A 15,181-nucleotide genomic window follows, 5' to 3' on the forward strand; every position below is an offset into this window, starting at 1 on the left:
TGTGTGTGGGTGGGTGTGCATATGTGTGTGTATTCTGAGAAAGCAAGAGCTGTGCTATGGGTGTGATATGCATGCATGTATATACAGAATATGTGCATATTTCAGCACAGTATGCGTGAAATGTATCCATTTCTGTATGCCTGCTTGTGTACGTGTTTATAGATTTTTATGTGTGTGTGTGTGTGTGTGTGTGTCTGTTAGCCTTAGCCCAGATGTGTTTTACATCTAAACAACATTTGCATTTAGAGCACTCTAATCTTCCACTGTTAACCTCAACCTCGGGCATGTAACAGATTGATAAATATTTTATAACTTGGTTCATTTTTGTTGCTGCTCCAAAGCATCAGCTGACATTCAGTTTGCACTGAGACAAAGCCAAAAATCTATCCACTGGAAAGAAACAACCAGAGCTCAATTATGACTCTCAGTAGATTTTCAGCACCTGCTAATTCAACGGTGCATTAAAGGCTGACTACAAGATATATCACCAGCTATCTATCATCCTGGAGGATTTTTTCTGAGACAGGAAACAAACCAAAATCCAGCAGATCAATACTACAGAAGAAGCACATAATGATCCATGGTGTGGGATCACAAAGGTGGGGTCCAGAGTTCTCCTTATTAATCACACCCTCAGGATTGTGGAGTTTACTGACCGTGGGCTCAATTTCAAAAAGAAAGGAAGGATTCTGGCAAATCATCTATAAAATATATCATGAGTGGCAATTCATCAATTTGGTCAAGCCTCTTTTCTACAAGGTTCAGCCTGAATGACAGACGCATTGTTGGTCATTAATGGCATCAACGCACACCTGAATGGTGCAACATGCTGATCAGACTATTGATGGAGGCTATACTTAGTTTGATCCTTGTCAGAAGCCTTTAAGCCTCCGGTCCTGTCTGGCCAGTATTTGATGTGTGTGCGAGATGAAAAGTGTAACCCCTAGCGTTGGCATTCATCGACTGTATGGAAAGGTGACAAAAAAAGAGGAAGAGATCGTTAGAAATAACTTACCCCGAGGATGACAGTGTCTTCTCTTTGAAATAATGGGATGAACTTATCTCCGCGGATAATTTCGGACTTGTTCAGAGGACGAAATCGACACAACACCTTGATATTGCATTCCGCGTTAGCATCAGCCATTGTGAAAAAATAAAGAAATAGTGGTCGCGCTTCCAAAAGATAAAGAGGGATTTCTTTATCTAAATGAAAAATAAAATATTCCCTGTGCAACCTTTTCCCGTAAAACCACCTGGACGCAGGCTGGAACCACCGGCTATACCCACATGCAAAGCGAGACTGGCAGGCAAAGCATTTGGGAGAATGGGCATCTACGAGTTTTGGGACAGACTACAGCCAAATTCATTAAAGAAATGTCAAACAAAAAAGGGAAAAAAAAAAGGAAGCCGTTTGAGAGTGTTTCTGGTTTTAAAATGCGCTCAAAGCAAACTCAGGTGCAGTTGAAGCAGGTGGAGAACAGATGGAGAGTTGTAAACGGGGAGTATATTCCAAACTGGTCCGGTCGGCAGTGTCTGGATAGGCTGCAGGCTCCTCAGAAGCATGCCTTGCATCACTGTCATCGCTGCTCTCTCACTGGGGGCGGGGCGTGCAAAAGTAGCGACTCAAATCCTCTCTCATCAGCACCACTGAGCACAGGGACCGAGGAGAGGGGAGGAGTTGAGCTCCAACTCTGCTTCTTATCCCCGCAGCCACAAATAAACTGGCCTCCACAGAAAAAGTTATCACGTTCACTTTAACTTGCTTTCATCTGGTGAGATATTTTCTGTGGCCAGTAGTTTTTGAAGAGAGTATCTGTCTGTCTGTCTGTCTTTTTTTTTTTTTTTTTTGTTCTCTCCATGTCTGCACCAGACTGGTCGTCATGGCAATGCTGTTTTGCATGACAAACTGGGTAGTCATGTGGGAACCAAAGGCTCCATAATGTTTGCCCTGGGATTTAAAGGGGTATGCCAGCGATGTAGCACTGATATCCTGACTTTAAAGCTTTTAAGCTTTCTATAAGGTCCAAAATCACTGGACACTACTTTACTTTTCCCAAAATGTTTGTTTGCCTTTCATTTACCCAAAAAACTCAGTTATAACGCCCACGCTTACTGTTATGAATTTGTGGTCTCAAGTCCAAAGTGAGATGCAAATATGTGAGAGGTTATTTTTTTGTCATACTTTAAAAAGCTACTCAAGAGCCACAGAAGACATCACACTCCTCATGATGAGTAAACAGACCGTCATGTGTAAACTTGGTGTAATGCCCCCTTTAAAAGATATCTGGATTTTGCCTTTTGGCCTAGTACAAGGCAAGGCAGTAAGAGTTGCCTACATAAAGAATGAATAAAACTCACAGTAAGCTTACATTTAAAATTAATTAAGTAGCATTTTAAATTCTAATGAGAAATGTCAAATAACCAAAAGGTTAGCTATGTGTGTATGTTCCAGGCTTTACTCCAAGAAATAGACCACAATGTCCATAATATTGTGCTGTAGTGCACTTGATGGTAAAGTTGCCACTGCTCTTTAGATGTGCTTGCTAACAATCGTTGCCTTTGATAATATGCTCCAGTGTGGAAGTAGCCTAAAGGTACAAATTAAATGATGTTTCGTCACCCAATCCAATCATGTGACTGGTGTAATAGACTAGTTATAGGGGAAATCATTGGCTGACAATGGAACAAACAGGGCTCAAAAAACAACTTGATTTCTCCATAAATATGTGACAGCTGGTCAGAGACATGTTTCCCCATTATTGTACAAAATACTGCAACCAAGCTCCCAGTTAAAATACGACTCTACTGATTACACTTTCTTTTCATGTTTGTTAAATGTAATGATAGGCTATATAATGTGCAGTATGTTATATATCTAGGCCTAGATACTGAGTGTGATAAACAGGAGGCGATCTTTTGAAAAACAAACATGCTTAACGAGAATATATTCCTATATGTTTGTAATTGTGGCAAAAGAACAAGAGAGTGTTGTTTGATTTGATTTGTTCTCAGGATTTTTTCTCCTTCAAAGATGTACTATATAGTTGTTTCTCCTCTAACATGGCCTTGAAAATGTCCACTTTATGTGCGGAGGTAAATACAAAGTAGTTAAAGCATTTATAGCATAAAATATTAGTAAATTAAAACAAGAAACATGCACGATCACACCTTAGATCACTACTTTCTGCACTTTAGATAAGGTGGATCATTTTTTCCCCCAACAGAGTGAATCATCTTATAAATGGACCATCTTTGGCCCATTGATTGAGTTGTTTGCTCGCACCTTTAGCGCCACCGTGTGACGACCTTGCTACAATTCAACCCCATATATACATTTTGAAAATAAAGACAGAATAATTTTGTTGTTAACGCAAATTAGTTGTTAAATACATTATTAGTGGGGCAGCAAATATTTTTGTTTCATGGTACAAAATCAAACAAACCGACGTTAAACAACAGAGAAGGGACCGTTAAACCGTATTGGTCCAAAACCACGCATGCGTAACGACGCTCCACTTTTGTCGGGTGTGTTTGTTTCGTTGGTCGTGGTCGGCCGTTCTCTGCGGTTCATAGGGCGAAAACGTCACCGCCCGCTCGCCTGTAAGAAACCCGACGTGCAGGCTGTCAAATCGAGCCGCAGCCAGTGACACACAGCAGACCTGGAGAGAAACCTCCGCCGGCTGAGAGACTGCTGGCTCATCTATCGTTAGCTTTTGTTACATTTCGATTCGGCTCATCGATAACCTACACGTTTTAACAACCGCTACCATATTCTATCGTGATTAATTGGTGTGGTCTTTGCTTCCCCCGCTGACAATGGCTGATCCTAAATACGCAAACCTGCCAGGAATTGTAAGTGGCTAACGCTAGCAGACAGATTAGCTCAGGTTGCTATTTTGTCTGCGCTAGGCGGTGACAGCTTTGTTTGCTAACGTTTGCCCCTGTTGTTTACTCCGTCGTCTGCTTGTTTGTTTGTATTTACTACACAACTAGCGTTAATAATCGTGTGTTCTTAGTTGCTCACGTCTCAGCTAGTGTTTGTATCCTGTGAGATACCGGAGAGTAGAGCTCAGCAAGTACGTGTTGTGTTGAATGGGCCGGGGCGTTGGCCAGGCTAATGGCAATAAACTGTGATCTCATTGTGTGAAATAAATCGTTTCACTTGTTGTTTTTAATAGGCCTTTAACGAGCCGGACGTGTACGAGACCGGTGACCTTCCAGAAGATGACCAGGCCCAGTTTGAGTCGGTAAGTTTTGTTCTCTGGATGTGTTTGCAGACTGTCAGCTCGGGTCGCTGCAGCTAAGTGAACGCAACTGAGCTGAAAACTGTTTCCACTTAACTTATATAACAGTAGTTTCTTCCTTGTGATCCGTGTGCGTTATCCCTGCAACGATTAGACAGCTAACCACGCAGTTACTCGGCTTACAGACGTACATAGCAAAAGAGTAATCTCCCCTGGTGTTAATTACTAAGATGTTGTGTGTGTGAAGTTTAAATTAAACTGTGATTTTGTGCTGTCTTTACTAACTCTGTAGTGCAATGTGTGCTCTCCTTTTGTCTCATACAAACGTTGTAAGATGAGATCTATAACCACCTCTCGACCTCTTCTAATTTACGTGAAAAGCTCATTCATTAGTTTCCAAGAATGATGTATGTTTCGTTATATTTGATTCAAAAGGTCAAGCTGCGCTGTTCAGATTACTGTTTAACTACATGTATTGTCCATACTAGTATATCTGCCTATTTGTGCATGGAGAGAAGTAAAGGAAGACAATATGAAATATATCAAATTCCCCCTATTTTGTTTCATATCTGTGTATATCCTTACTGTCATCTAACTGCAGTGTGAAGCAGTCAGCTAGAGTTACAGTAGTTGCATTGCTAAAATACAGTCGTATTGGTAAAAACTTTGTAAACACTTGACAGATGCTGGCCTGACGTTGCTTTTAAACATGTCTGGGCTGTTTGCTGACCAGCTGAGTGAATCCTAATTGGCATTTTCCCTTCCATGTTTCCACGTTCGTTCTTTCCATACCCTTGCCCTTGTTTTGACTCCTCCCCACCCCTCCTGGGACTCTAGTTTGTACAAGTAAGACTGGCTCCGTTTTACTCTCAGTGAGCTTAATGCCATGCTTTTTATGCATGTCTTTTAATCTCATATCCACTTTTCCTACCTCTATTGATTGGGATGAAATGAGAAATGGATCGATGGAGTGACCCTTTTTTGTGCTCTGTAATGAATCATTTTTTGATTGTTTTGAAGTGCAAGGGATTGATTCTTTTCCTCCTGTTTGTGTTGCTCATGTAAACCATTTTAAGGGAATAATGATGTTGATGGTTCTTCAGCAGCACTTTAATTCACTCTTTCACTGGGTCATGCTTTGACAAGGCAGTGAATGCTGAAGTGTGAGTGTGTGTGTGTGTGTGAGTGTGAAGCACTGACAGGAGAAAGAAAAGTGTTTGTTTATTGCCTTTCGATATTTCCCTTTTTAACCTGTCATCATGTTCTAACAGTTGCTTCTTGGCTAACCACACTATTCTCACTAACTGGACATTTTAAAGGCTCCTATACACTGTGCAAAAACAGGTTCATTGCATTGTCACACTTTGCCAGATGGATATAGTATAATGAAATATTGTGCTGGACTATTACGTCATCAGCCTTGACTGAATCCCTAGTAAATCATACGCGCCATTATTAGAATAAATAAAACACGCAAGCAGAAACACGGCATCAAGTCACACAGTTCATCTTTGGTGCTTATATGTTCCACCACATGTTCTTCTTTGCCGGAGTTGTACAGACTCTTCTTGTTTTGTACCAAGTGTATCCTACGTCATTCAGTGTAAGGATGGATTGAGTTAGTATCTGTGCCAATACTGACCTCATTAAGTGGATTGGGAATTGGCCAAATGTGACTGATCCACGTTGAGACGACAGATGAGTTTCTTTGTCTCGACACTATAAAATTCAATGTTCTTGTGTTTCGCAGTGAGATCTAACCACCATCTTGGGTTGATGACCAAAGATATCAATACATAGTCACACAGTGTATAGGGACCTTAACTTGGACATACTGCATTAACCGCTGTAGTTTTATCTACCAGATTCATTGAGGTTGAACTGCATGTTATAAAGAAATAACTCTCCCCGACTGAATGATTTATGATAGATGTCAAAAAAAACAAAAAACAGAATGTACTTAAAGGTTTTATAGTAAGTTTATTGACTTATTTCAGACACCCTTCAGCCAACTGTTACTGTAAAACACCAATCTTCTGCATCCATAGCATAATGTTGTGAGACCTATAATGCTTTCGAGGAGAGTGTATGGTAGCACTGCATTATAAAGTACAGTATGGTATCAACGGAGAAAGTAACTTGTTGGCGTTAATGTACCATCTTAACCATCCTGAATCGGGGAAGAGAGAAAGAACTGGAGACATCATATGCAGTCTGAACAGTGTGTCTCCAGGGTTTTTTAGCAGCAACTCTCAGAACACTGCTTTCTTTCTTATCTTTCCCCGACCCTGGCCAAGTGTTCCTGTTGTGTGCATGGCATGTGATAACCACATTAATCTGTGTTGTCTCTCTCTCTCTCTCCCCCCTACTTTTTTCTCTCCCTCTGCTCTTATGTTACTTTCTCTAACTCTCTTTGGAAACCCAAGGAGCTGGTAAGAGCCTGACTAACTCTCCTCCTCACTCCTCCTCCTCACTCATCCTCCCTACCTTATCTGTGTAACTGTCTTGTGTTCTGTGTGTTTTCTTGGTCTGTCTTTTTTTAACCAAATCTGTGTGTGATCCCGGACTCATGTCATCTATCTGTATGTGTCAGTGGTGTTTTGATCTTACCCATAGCCTCTAGTTCATCATAATTGATCACTAGGACATTTTGATTAAATGATCTGTGTTTTTTTTTTTTGTGCTCCTCAGAATCACTAATAAAAAAAAAACATCATTTAGAAAGTGCTAGTGGCTTCTGCTTTTTTTTTATTCACACAACATTAATTTACCATTGTAGACTCAAACCACATAGGTGATTTTAAAAATAATAAAATACAATCAAGCCTAGTCTTTTGCCTGCTGGTACAAGTTATGTTGAAATAATCCGGTTCTCCATAAGGCCGCCCCAAATAATGACTCTGAAGCGCTTGGAAATTTTCATGATTCATGGCTATAATGGTTTTTAATTTCTGATGGAATCTGACCTTGGTAAGATATAATAATAATTGTTTTAAATTATATTTTGGGGCAATGATTAAGTGCAAAATTCCCCCCTCTATATCTTATCAACCTGTCAACATATTTCAAGTCTACCTTGGGCTTCGAGACTTTTGGCTCACTGGCTCAGTAAGCCAAGGCTCTTTTTTAAGTCTTTGCTGTCTGTATTGGCTCATATCCCTTTATGGTTTAGTTTACGTTCATCTGACTTTATTTCCTGGTGTTTCAATGACAGGAGGAGCTCTGCAGTGACAGCGTGGAGAGGATTGTGGTCAACCCCAACGCAGCCTATGACAAGTTCAAAGACAAGCATGTCACCACCAAGGGACTTGGTCAGTTCATAAGGGATGATAAATCACTGTTAACATATCTTTTTATTGTAATAACTATTGCATTATACAGAGAAGTGCTTCTATTATTTATCCTATTCATTGATACAATGGGGTGGACAGACTAATGGAAACAACATTAAAAACACATTTTCAGAATGATCTTTGTGAAAATACAGACTGGTAGAGAAAGTTAACAGGTGCTGTCACTTCAAAATGTTGCTCTTCTGTTACAGGTGTAACAAAACAGATCCATCCTTTTGCTCATTTCATACCGCATTTCCTGTTCTGGCTCAGACTAGGCTTTATGTCGACAACCAGTCTGCTTTTCCTGTCTTTTATTATTTCTCTTCCAACCCCTTTGTCATTTTTTTTTCCACAGACTTCTCAGACAGAATCAGTAAAAGCAGAAGAGTGGGCTATGAGTCCGGAGAATTTGAAATCGTGAGTATATTTCATTCAGCAGAAATTCATTATTTCACTTTTTATTCTTTCAGAAGAAGTTCCACTTTGAAGATAACGTCACCATTATCATTTCTATTTAACTCGCTACATGTGTTTTCTGTTAAAGTCAAGAGTCTGAGATGGTGTTGTTGTCATGTCTAGACCCACTTTGCTGTTGTGTAATATTCATACCCTTTCTCCACTCTCCCATCTTTGTTTAGCTCGGAGAGGGCTGTGGAGTGAAGGAGACACCTCAGCAGAAGTACCAGCGCCTGGTGAATGAGATCCAGGAGCTCACTCAGGAGGTGGATACCATCCAGGTGAACTGACACTGAGACACACACATGCACTCAAGTACACTTCTCCCTTGCCCACAGGACTTGGCAAGGAATGCTACGCTCTGATTATACAGCCTTTTATCTTGCTGTCTGCACACAAATTCAATAGCCTTCCACAGAGGGCCATGCCTCCACTCTGCTCCTCGACCACGTCATCATGTATTCATTCAGAGGAGTGCAGTGTTTTAGTTAAGACATTTTCAGAAGTGTAATATATATGTCCAGTTCTTATTGATGAACTACAGACCTGAATATCCAATCCAAAGCTTAGTATAGTGTGTACACTGATGCATTATATTTATTTATTTATTCTGGATTGATTAAAACCAGGGCCAGGAATTGCTTTTCAGACTTGCAGAGACCCCACAGCCTAGAAACTAATTAAACCTTTTGTTTCATTAACTTGGATACACACAGAACAGGGCCTGCTGCTCTGAGTCCAACATCAGTTTCTAATTCAACCTGTGAATTGGCAGTTTGTGTGACGGTAGCTGTGGGTTTCAACTCATGCAGGTCATGCTGGCAGAATATGCAGCCTGACTGCAGGGAATGTGCTGCTTCTCTGCTGCACCCTCTAAATTTACACTCATGAAAGACCTCTATGGAGCAATTGACATGCTCCAAGTAATGTGTGTCCATACATTAGGGTGAATTCTGTGAATTAAAAACGCTGCATGCTTGAGTGAGAACATACTGTAATTCACTTAGACCACATTTACTGAGGAATAATGGCATAGTTTGATGATATTGTACTAAGCCTGGTTGCAAGAGCTCCGTCTACAGACGGAAAGTGAATTATTTGTTCCCTCATAGTCTGTTTATTTGAACTGCTGAAGCCAAAGAGGTTAAGGAAACGTGACTCCAGAAAAAGAACATATATTGGGGAAAGCAGCTCAAGCCTTCTAAAGCTTATCAAACCTAGAACCAGATTAAAAAATACTGAAATATTCCTTTACTTCTGTTCTATCTGAAATATAATATCAGAACTAGATGTATCACGATACCAGAAATTTGGTAGTCGATACAACACCATTGAAACTCCACGATTCTCAATACCCAATTTGATACCACGGTAATAACAAAACAATAAATCCCACGTACTTCGAAGTGAATAAAGAGTGTATCTTTATTCACTTTTATTAAAAACACTTCAACATTACAAAAAATAACAGTGGTCCCTTTTCTAATAGATTGTTTTCTTATTTACTTAATTCACTATTTAACTCACAAACTTTTTCAATCTAAAAATATTTTCTGTTCATTATGAAACTGTGGCAGGGCACCATAGTCTGTAAGTAATGGTAAAGGCTGCTTGTAGGTGTATATGCTGCCCCGTCGGGTCTGAAAGAATTGTAACCCTGGTTCCTATGGTATTGTAGAAAACCAATTTTAGAACTTTGGCATCAATTTGGTTCTGAAATATTGGTTCTCGTGACATCCCTAGTTAGAACAAATCCAATTTACATGCCTAGTGCAAGCGTGCATGTTTATGTATTCGGTACATTTTCCTTGATTTCCTTTTAATTTGTCATGGGACATTTGTTCTCAGTGAACAACATGGTTTCCCCAGACAGACTAGTCCTCGATTTCATCAACCTCTGCGTTGTAGTTCGAAAAAACTTTCACTGCTGTGACGAACCCAATGACCTCAGTGTTCCCTCTGCTTCCAGGCTGCCACAAAGGAAAGCAATGCAGAGGAGCGCCTGACTCCAGTGGTACTCGCCCAGCAGGCAGCCCAGCTCAAACAGCAGTTGGTTTCTGCCCATCTTGACTCACTGCTGGGACCGCAGGCACACATCAACCTGGCTGACCCAGATGGTGCGCTGGCCAGGTGAGCTGAGAAGAGGGAGGAGGGGGTCACAGGACAGTAAAGCAACAGGACAATAATCTGGAATCTGAAACCTAAAGCTACAACCTATCAGACCCTGACAGAGTGATGAGCTAGTAGGCAGGGAATGGATGGAAAGTTTGATGGTATTTGAAGATCTAAAGGGAGTCAGCAATAGATAGTTGGAGAGAAGTGCAGGGGAATTCATTTTATTGAGCCTTGGACTAAAACCCAGTTATATCCAGTTATAAGGAGTGAGAGAGTAATAAGGTCAAGGCAGTACAGCTGGTATCAATTGCTCACATAAATCCTGCTGATCTCAGTGTAGCACTACCTCGGGAGCACAAGAACTGATGGGCAGATGATTTAGGAAGGGAAATAATAGAGAAGGCATGGAGAGAATAAAAATATGCTGCAATATGTAAAAGAAAGAAACAGAAGATCGAGAGGGAAAGAGACACTGACACTAGTGAAAGAGGATGAAGTAATAAAAACTTTTCAAGCTCCCCTTGACCTTGCAGTTCACAATAGAGCCTGAAAAGATTGGTTCTGGCCTAAGAGTCGGGTCATAACACAGGAGGGAGGGCACAGCAGCACATGGGGCTGATAACAATATTGAATATAATAATCCTTTTGTGTCTCCTTTTCCCTCCTTCCCGCAGGCGTCTGCTCACCCAGCTGGAAGCGGCCAAGGGCAGCCGTAGCAGCGCCACAGGAGACAACAAGCCGACGGCATCAGCTAAGGGCCCAGATGGAGTGGTACTCTACGAGCTGCACAGCAGACCAGAGCAGGAAAAATTCAATGAGTCTGCCAAGGTAAAGTGGAAAGGATGGTGGTAAATTTCTCGGATGAATGTGCTTGCAAATGTTTCTGCAGTATGACCCACTAGACATGTTTTGTTTTCATTCTCATGAGAGAAATGTCAGAATATTTGATGGCAATAAACGGGACAAAAGGCTGGAAGGTATGTGCGTGGGCGTTTGTGTGTGTGTCTTGTGGGATGCTGTTGTCACTGCCAGCCATGTGTTGCCTTGTTCTGTCCCTGTAGATGGCGGAATTGGAGAAGCGTCTTGCTGAGCTGGAGATCGCTGTTGGCTCAGGATCAGACAAGCAGGTACACACACACACACACACACACACACACACACACACACTCTTCCTCTCTAATTCTTTTCTCTTTCATTCACACTAATTCTGTTTATCTCCTTCTTTCTTTCACTCTCACACCAGCAGCATTTTCATGCTCCTGTTGCTGTGTAACCATCCACAAAGTGAAATTGAAATAAAATCTTCCACTGGATTTATGTAAATTATGGGGGTGGCTTGTCTTGTTAAAATGTATATTCCCTCTTTGTGTATATATTGCAGGGACCTCTAAGTGCTGGTGTACAAGGAGCCAGTTTGATGGTAAGAAATCATCTACTTTCTTTTGGAACATGCTGCATGGAGTTTGTGTCTGTATTCATAACTCTGTGTATCTGCAGCCAGAGAACTGGGTCATACTTCAAAGATGACATTGAATTCTCCAAGTTTGTTTATTGCAGCTGTGCCAGTAGTAAGAGCAGGAAAACAAAGTTTTGTGCTCAAAGTTAAATATAACTTATGCATCTGTTCTTGTTTGTATCAGGACACCATAGAGCTCCTGCAGGCGAGGGTCAGCGCATTGGACTCTGCTACTCTGGATCAAGTGGAGGCCAGACTGCAGGTAACTAATCCATGCACAGCACAAACGTTTTTTCTTTTTAAAGAAGACTGAAATCTTTGTTTTGCTGTCTTGCAGAGCGCTACGTGACAAGCTAGATATTTCTTCTGTTTGTGCTGAGTACAGAGATTGTTCAAGCTAGCATTACCTTCAGAAGTGTCTTTCTGCTGTATCTAAAAAATACCATAGTATCAACATGAACAAAATCAATGCTTGTATTTCTTCTGTTTTGTATCTGAAAGCCTCTAAGATGGCACCTCTCGCACAAAATAAATAACTAACTTTTTTCTCTCCTATCTAGAGTGTCCTTGGGAAGATGAATGAGATTGCTAAACACAAGGCAACGATTGAGGACGCTGATACACAAAACAAGGTTTGTAATCCCTGTACATCCATCAGTCCACACTGATTGCAGTAATCATCTCAGATTCTTTCACACAAAATGGCAATTTACAGTCGACCTGTGATTCCTTTCAGATGGAAGATTATTACAATCATTACAGTTGAGTTTTGAACAGGAAGCTGTATAATATATCCAGTAATATTGTAGTCTCACAGAAGATAACCTTGCTAGTTCAGTCTGTCGTTCACGCTGTCATGAAAAAAACACATCAGAGGGCTGTACTACGAAGCGAGGTAACTGGCTTATGCAGGTAACTTAAGGAGTAACTCTGTGACGTCAGGTGTAACTTCCAGGTAAACTCGTACTACAGAAGGTGGATACGTTTTACCTGAGTTACGCTCCATGTCTAAACTGTTCCGAGCAGGTTTTTTTTGTGGTTAAGTCAATGTTAACCTATAAACCACCCACAAGGCTCACTGTGGAGGTCAAGAGTGTTAAAAGACCCTCAAAATCCTCTGGTTTACCCTGGTGATGTTCTCAATGAAAGATATCGATTCTCATCTGAGGGAATTCACAATATAAAAATGCTAAATGCTTTTTAATTTGTATAGACTAGGCCTATATAAAGAACACTTTATTTCCAGAAGAATCCAGAGGGTGATTGGTGCGTCTCATTCTACACTTATTCTAACAGTAGCATTACATTCACACAGGTAGCCTTCAGCTTCTGTGCTTTAGGGAATAGATTTCAATTCAGGGCTTAATGTTCTCAGGCACCATGCTGGATTTCAGAGATAGAGCAGTGTTAAATTCAGATGATACTTAATTCAACACATTGTACACATTTCTTCACGGATAACTTTTCAGGTTCACTTTCTTGCTTTAATCCCTCTTAATTAATTAACGGGTCAATCAGTTTCTGAAAATCTTTTCTCTTTTTTTTGGTTAATTTACCACTTTAATCTTGAAAATTTACTGCACGGTGGTATCAATCATACACAAATTAAAGCAGCCTTATGTTAAATCTGAATGTATTAATGTGAGTCGTTTTAGACTAAAACAGCTGGCTACCGGCCTTAAAGCAGTCAGAGCAAAACAGAAATGGCAGTCTTTATGGTAGTTTATTCATTTTCAGTCTGTAATGAATCTTGACTTTGTTTCAGCTGTGAGATCTGCATGATATCCAGGCAACAATCGTTTTGCCTATCTTGGGCATGTATAGGCATGTACTGTTTTAAAGTGCTGTACCCTCAAGCGGCCAGTAGATGGCAGGCCATATTAATTATGTCATTATGGTGAACAATAAGGTCATGCAGTGGTGTGTTTTTTTTTATACATTAAGGTGTTCTACATTGCAAACGGGATGTGTATGGCGCGTGTTCATTACTACAAAGCACAACAGCATGCTTTAGTGTGAGATTATGTTTAATTAAGTCATTGTAACCACAGTAACTGGGCCTCTGTCTTTAGCAATAAAATACAGTTATAATTGGAAAGGCCAAATTGAAATCAGTATGAGAAAAATTGACTATTTATTATAATAATGAATGCAGGTATGTGCGCAAACTTGACAAACCACAAAGTTACCACACTGCTCAAATGTAGACTATACACAGACAAACTTATGCATGCATGTCATTTGCAGTACAATAATCATTACATCAGGAAACTAAAGACAAATCTGTGACCTTGGGTAAAAATGTTCTTTAAGCTGGAGGGCTTTAGCTTGGTATTAAATGTGCCTGTATGTGTTTACCTGTCAGGTGTCGCAGCTTTATGACGTGGTGCAGAAGTGGGATGCCGTGTCTACTTCTGTACCTCAGGTGGTGCAGAGGCTTGTGGCTGTCAAGGAGTTGCATGAGCAAGGTAACACACAGGAACTGAAGCTTGTTTACAGCGTCGTAGCTCACTTTGTGTCCTCACATAACTCTCTAAGCCATGAGACAATATTAGTGGTTTACCATCACATCACTTGACCTCATAACATGACTGTATATGAATGTACTGGTGTTGAATAATTTGTTCGTATTGTAAATATTGTAATAATATCGCTCTAGGGCAGCGTTTCACCCCAGTAGGGATAATAACAATGAAAACTTGGATAATTTATGTTCCGTTCTTTTATGTGAGGGAAGAAGAACCTTGAAATGACACCCATGAGAGTTCAAGGAGAGGATGTATGTAGGTTAGTGGGGGTGGGGAGTGGCATTAAAGATTCAAAATATGTAGGATGTAGCCACAGAACGTAACAGGGTGTGAACCCGGATCACATTTCAGGCAACATCTGTGCTGGGAAGTAATACTTAGTCTGAAAGATTTGCATTTGCAATGGGAATGTCTGTGTGCGAGACAAAAGATGAAAACTAAGCGAAAATGGGATTCATTCGGATAATGGAATTAGCCCAAACCATGCCGTTCTATTATAACAAAGGGCAAAAAATCACTGAAAGGGAGCCTCAAAATGGTAATAGAATTAGACTAAATCTAGCAATACTGTTAAACACTCCCTCAGGGAGAAAGAGATGCATGATATTATATATCACATTATCATCTTTTTATTATTTAGCACATGAAAGCAGAACCTTGGCATTAATAGATTATATTGATAATTCATTTCTGAGAGCTGAAAGAGGTCATTCATCACCCAGACGGTCTTCGCACCGATCTGTCACAGTCTGCAGCTCAAGTGTTCCTCGCTCAATAGGGTTTAGCTGCACTGACTTTATTGTTCTGTTTTGTCTCATGATCTTTCTTTACTGATGAAGGCAAACAAGTAAAATAAAGTAACTTAATCTCTCAAGCAGTCATTCATCAGTTTCACATTACATTTGTCTCTACTTGCCTTCACTTCGTCCAAGATGCAAAGACGTTACATTTCTTAAAGGTCCAGTGTGTAGCATTTAGGACGATCTATTGGCATAATATTCATATATATGTTGTCTTTTCTTTTTTTAAGTATTTTTTTGGGGCTTT

At 40.4% G+C, this 15,181-nt stretch overlaps 2 protein-coding genes across 2 annotated transcripts in view; one reads left to right on the forward strand and one right to left on the reverse strand.

The window, feature by feature from the left end:
• The window catches only part of kif5ab (kinesin family member 5A, b), a 66,591-nt gene extending 65,053 nt beyond the window's left edge, over positions 1–1,538 (reverse strand). Inside the window, exon 1 of the mRNA XM_035662889.1 lies at positions 1,016–1,538. Within this exon, the coding sequence (XP_035518782.1) occupies positions 1,016–1,144 (129 nt within the window). The 5' untranslated portion in view covers positions 1,145–1,538. The remainder of the gene's footprint in view (positions 1–1,015) is intronic.
• Positions 1,539–3,624: 2,086 nt separating this feature from the next.
• dctn2 (dynactin 2 (p50)) overlaps positions 3,625–15,181 on the forward strand; it is a 14,216-nt gene continuing 2,659 nt past the window's right edge. The window contains exons 1-12 of the mRNA XM_035662093.1: positions 3,625–3,852; positions 4,179–4,247; positions 7,459–7,555; positions 7,935–7,996; positions 8,218–8,316; positions 10,005–10,165; positions 10,825–10,978; positions 11,212–11,277; positions 11,532–11,570; positions 11,791–11,868; positions 12,167–12,238; positions 13,972–14,074. Coding sequence (XP_035517986.1) covers positions 3,817–3,852; positions 4,179–4,247; positions 7,459–7,555; positions 7,935–7,996; positions 8,218–8,316; positions 10,005–10,165; positions 10,825–10,978; positions 11,212–11,277; positions 11,532–11,570; positions 11,791–11,868; positions 12,167–12,238; positions 13,972–14,074 — 1,036 coding nt within the window. The 5' untranslated portion in view covers positions 3,625–3,816. The remainder of the gene's footprint in view (positions 3,853–4,178; positions 4,248–7,458; positions 7,556–7,934; positions 7,997–8,217; positions 8,317–10,004; positions 10,166–10,824; positions 10,979–11,211; positions 11,278–11,531; positions 11,571–11,790; positions 11,869–12,166; positions 12,239–13,971; positions 14,075–15,181) is intronic.

The sequence above is a fragment of the Morone saxatilis genome, unplaced genomic scaffold (assembly GCF_004916995.1).
Source record: "Morone saxatilis isolate NCDOM2014 unplaced genomic scaffold, NCSU_SB_2.0 Contig18, whole genome shotgun sequence".
In the NCBI taxonomy this organism is placed as follows: domain Eukaryota; kingdom Metazoa; phylum Chordata; class Actinopteri; family Moronidae; genus Morone; species Morone saxatilis.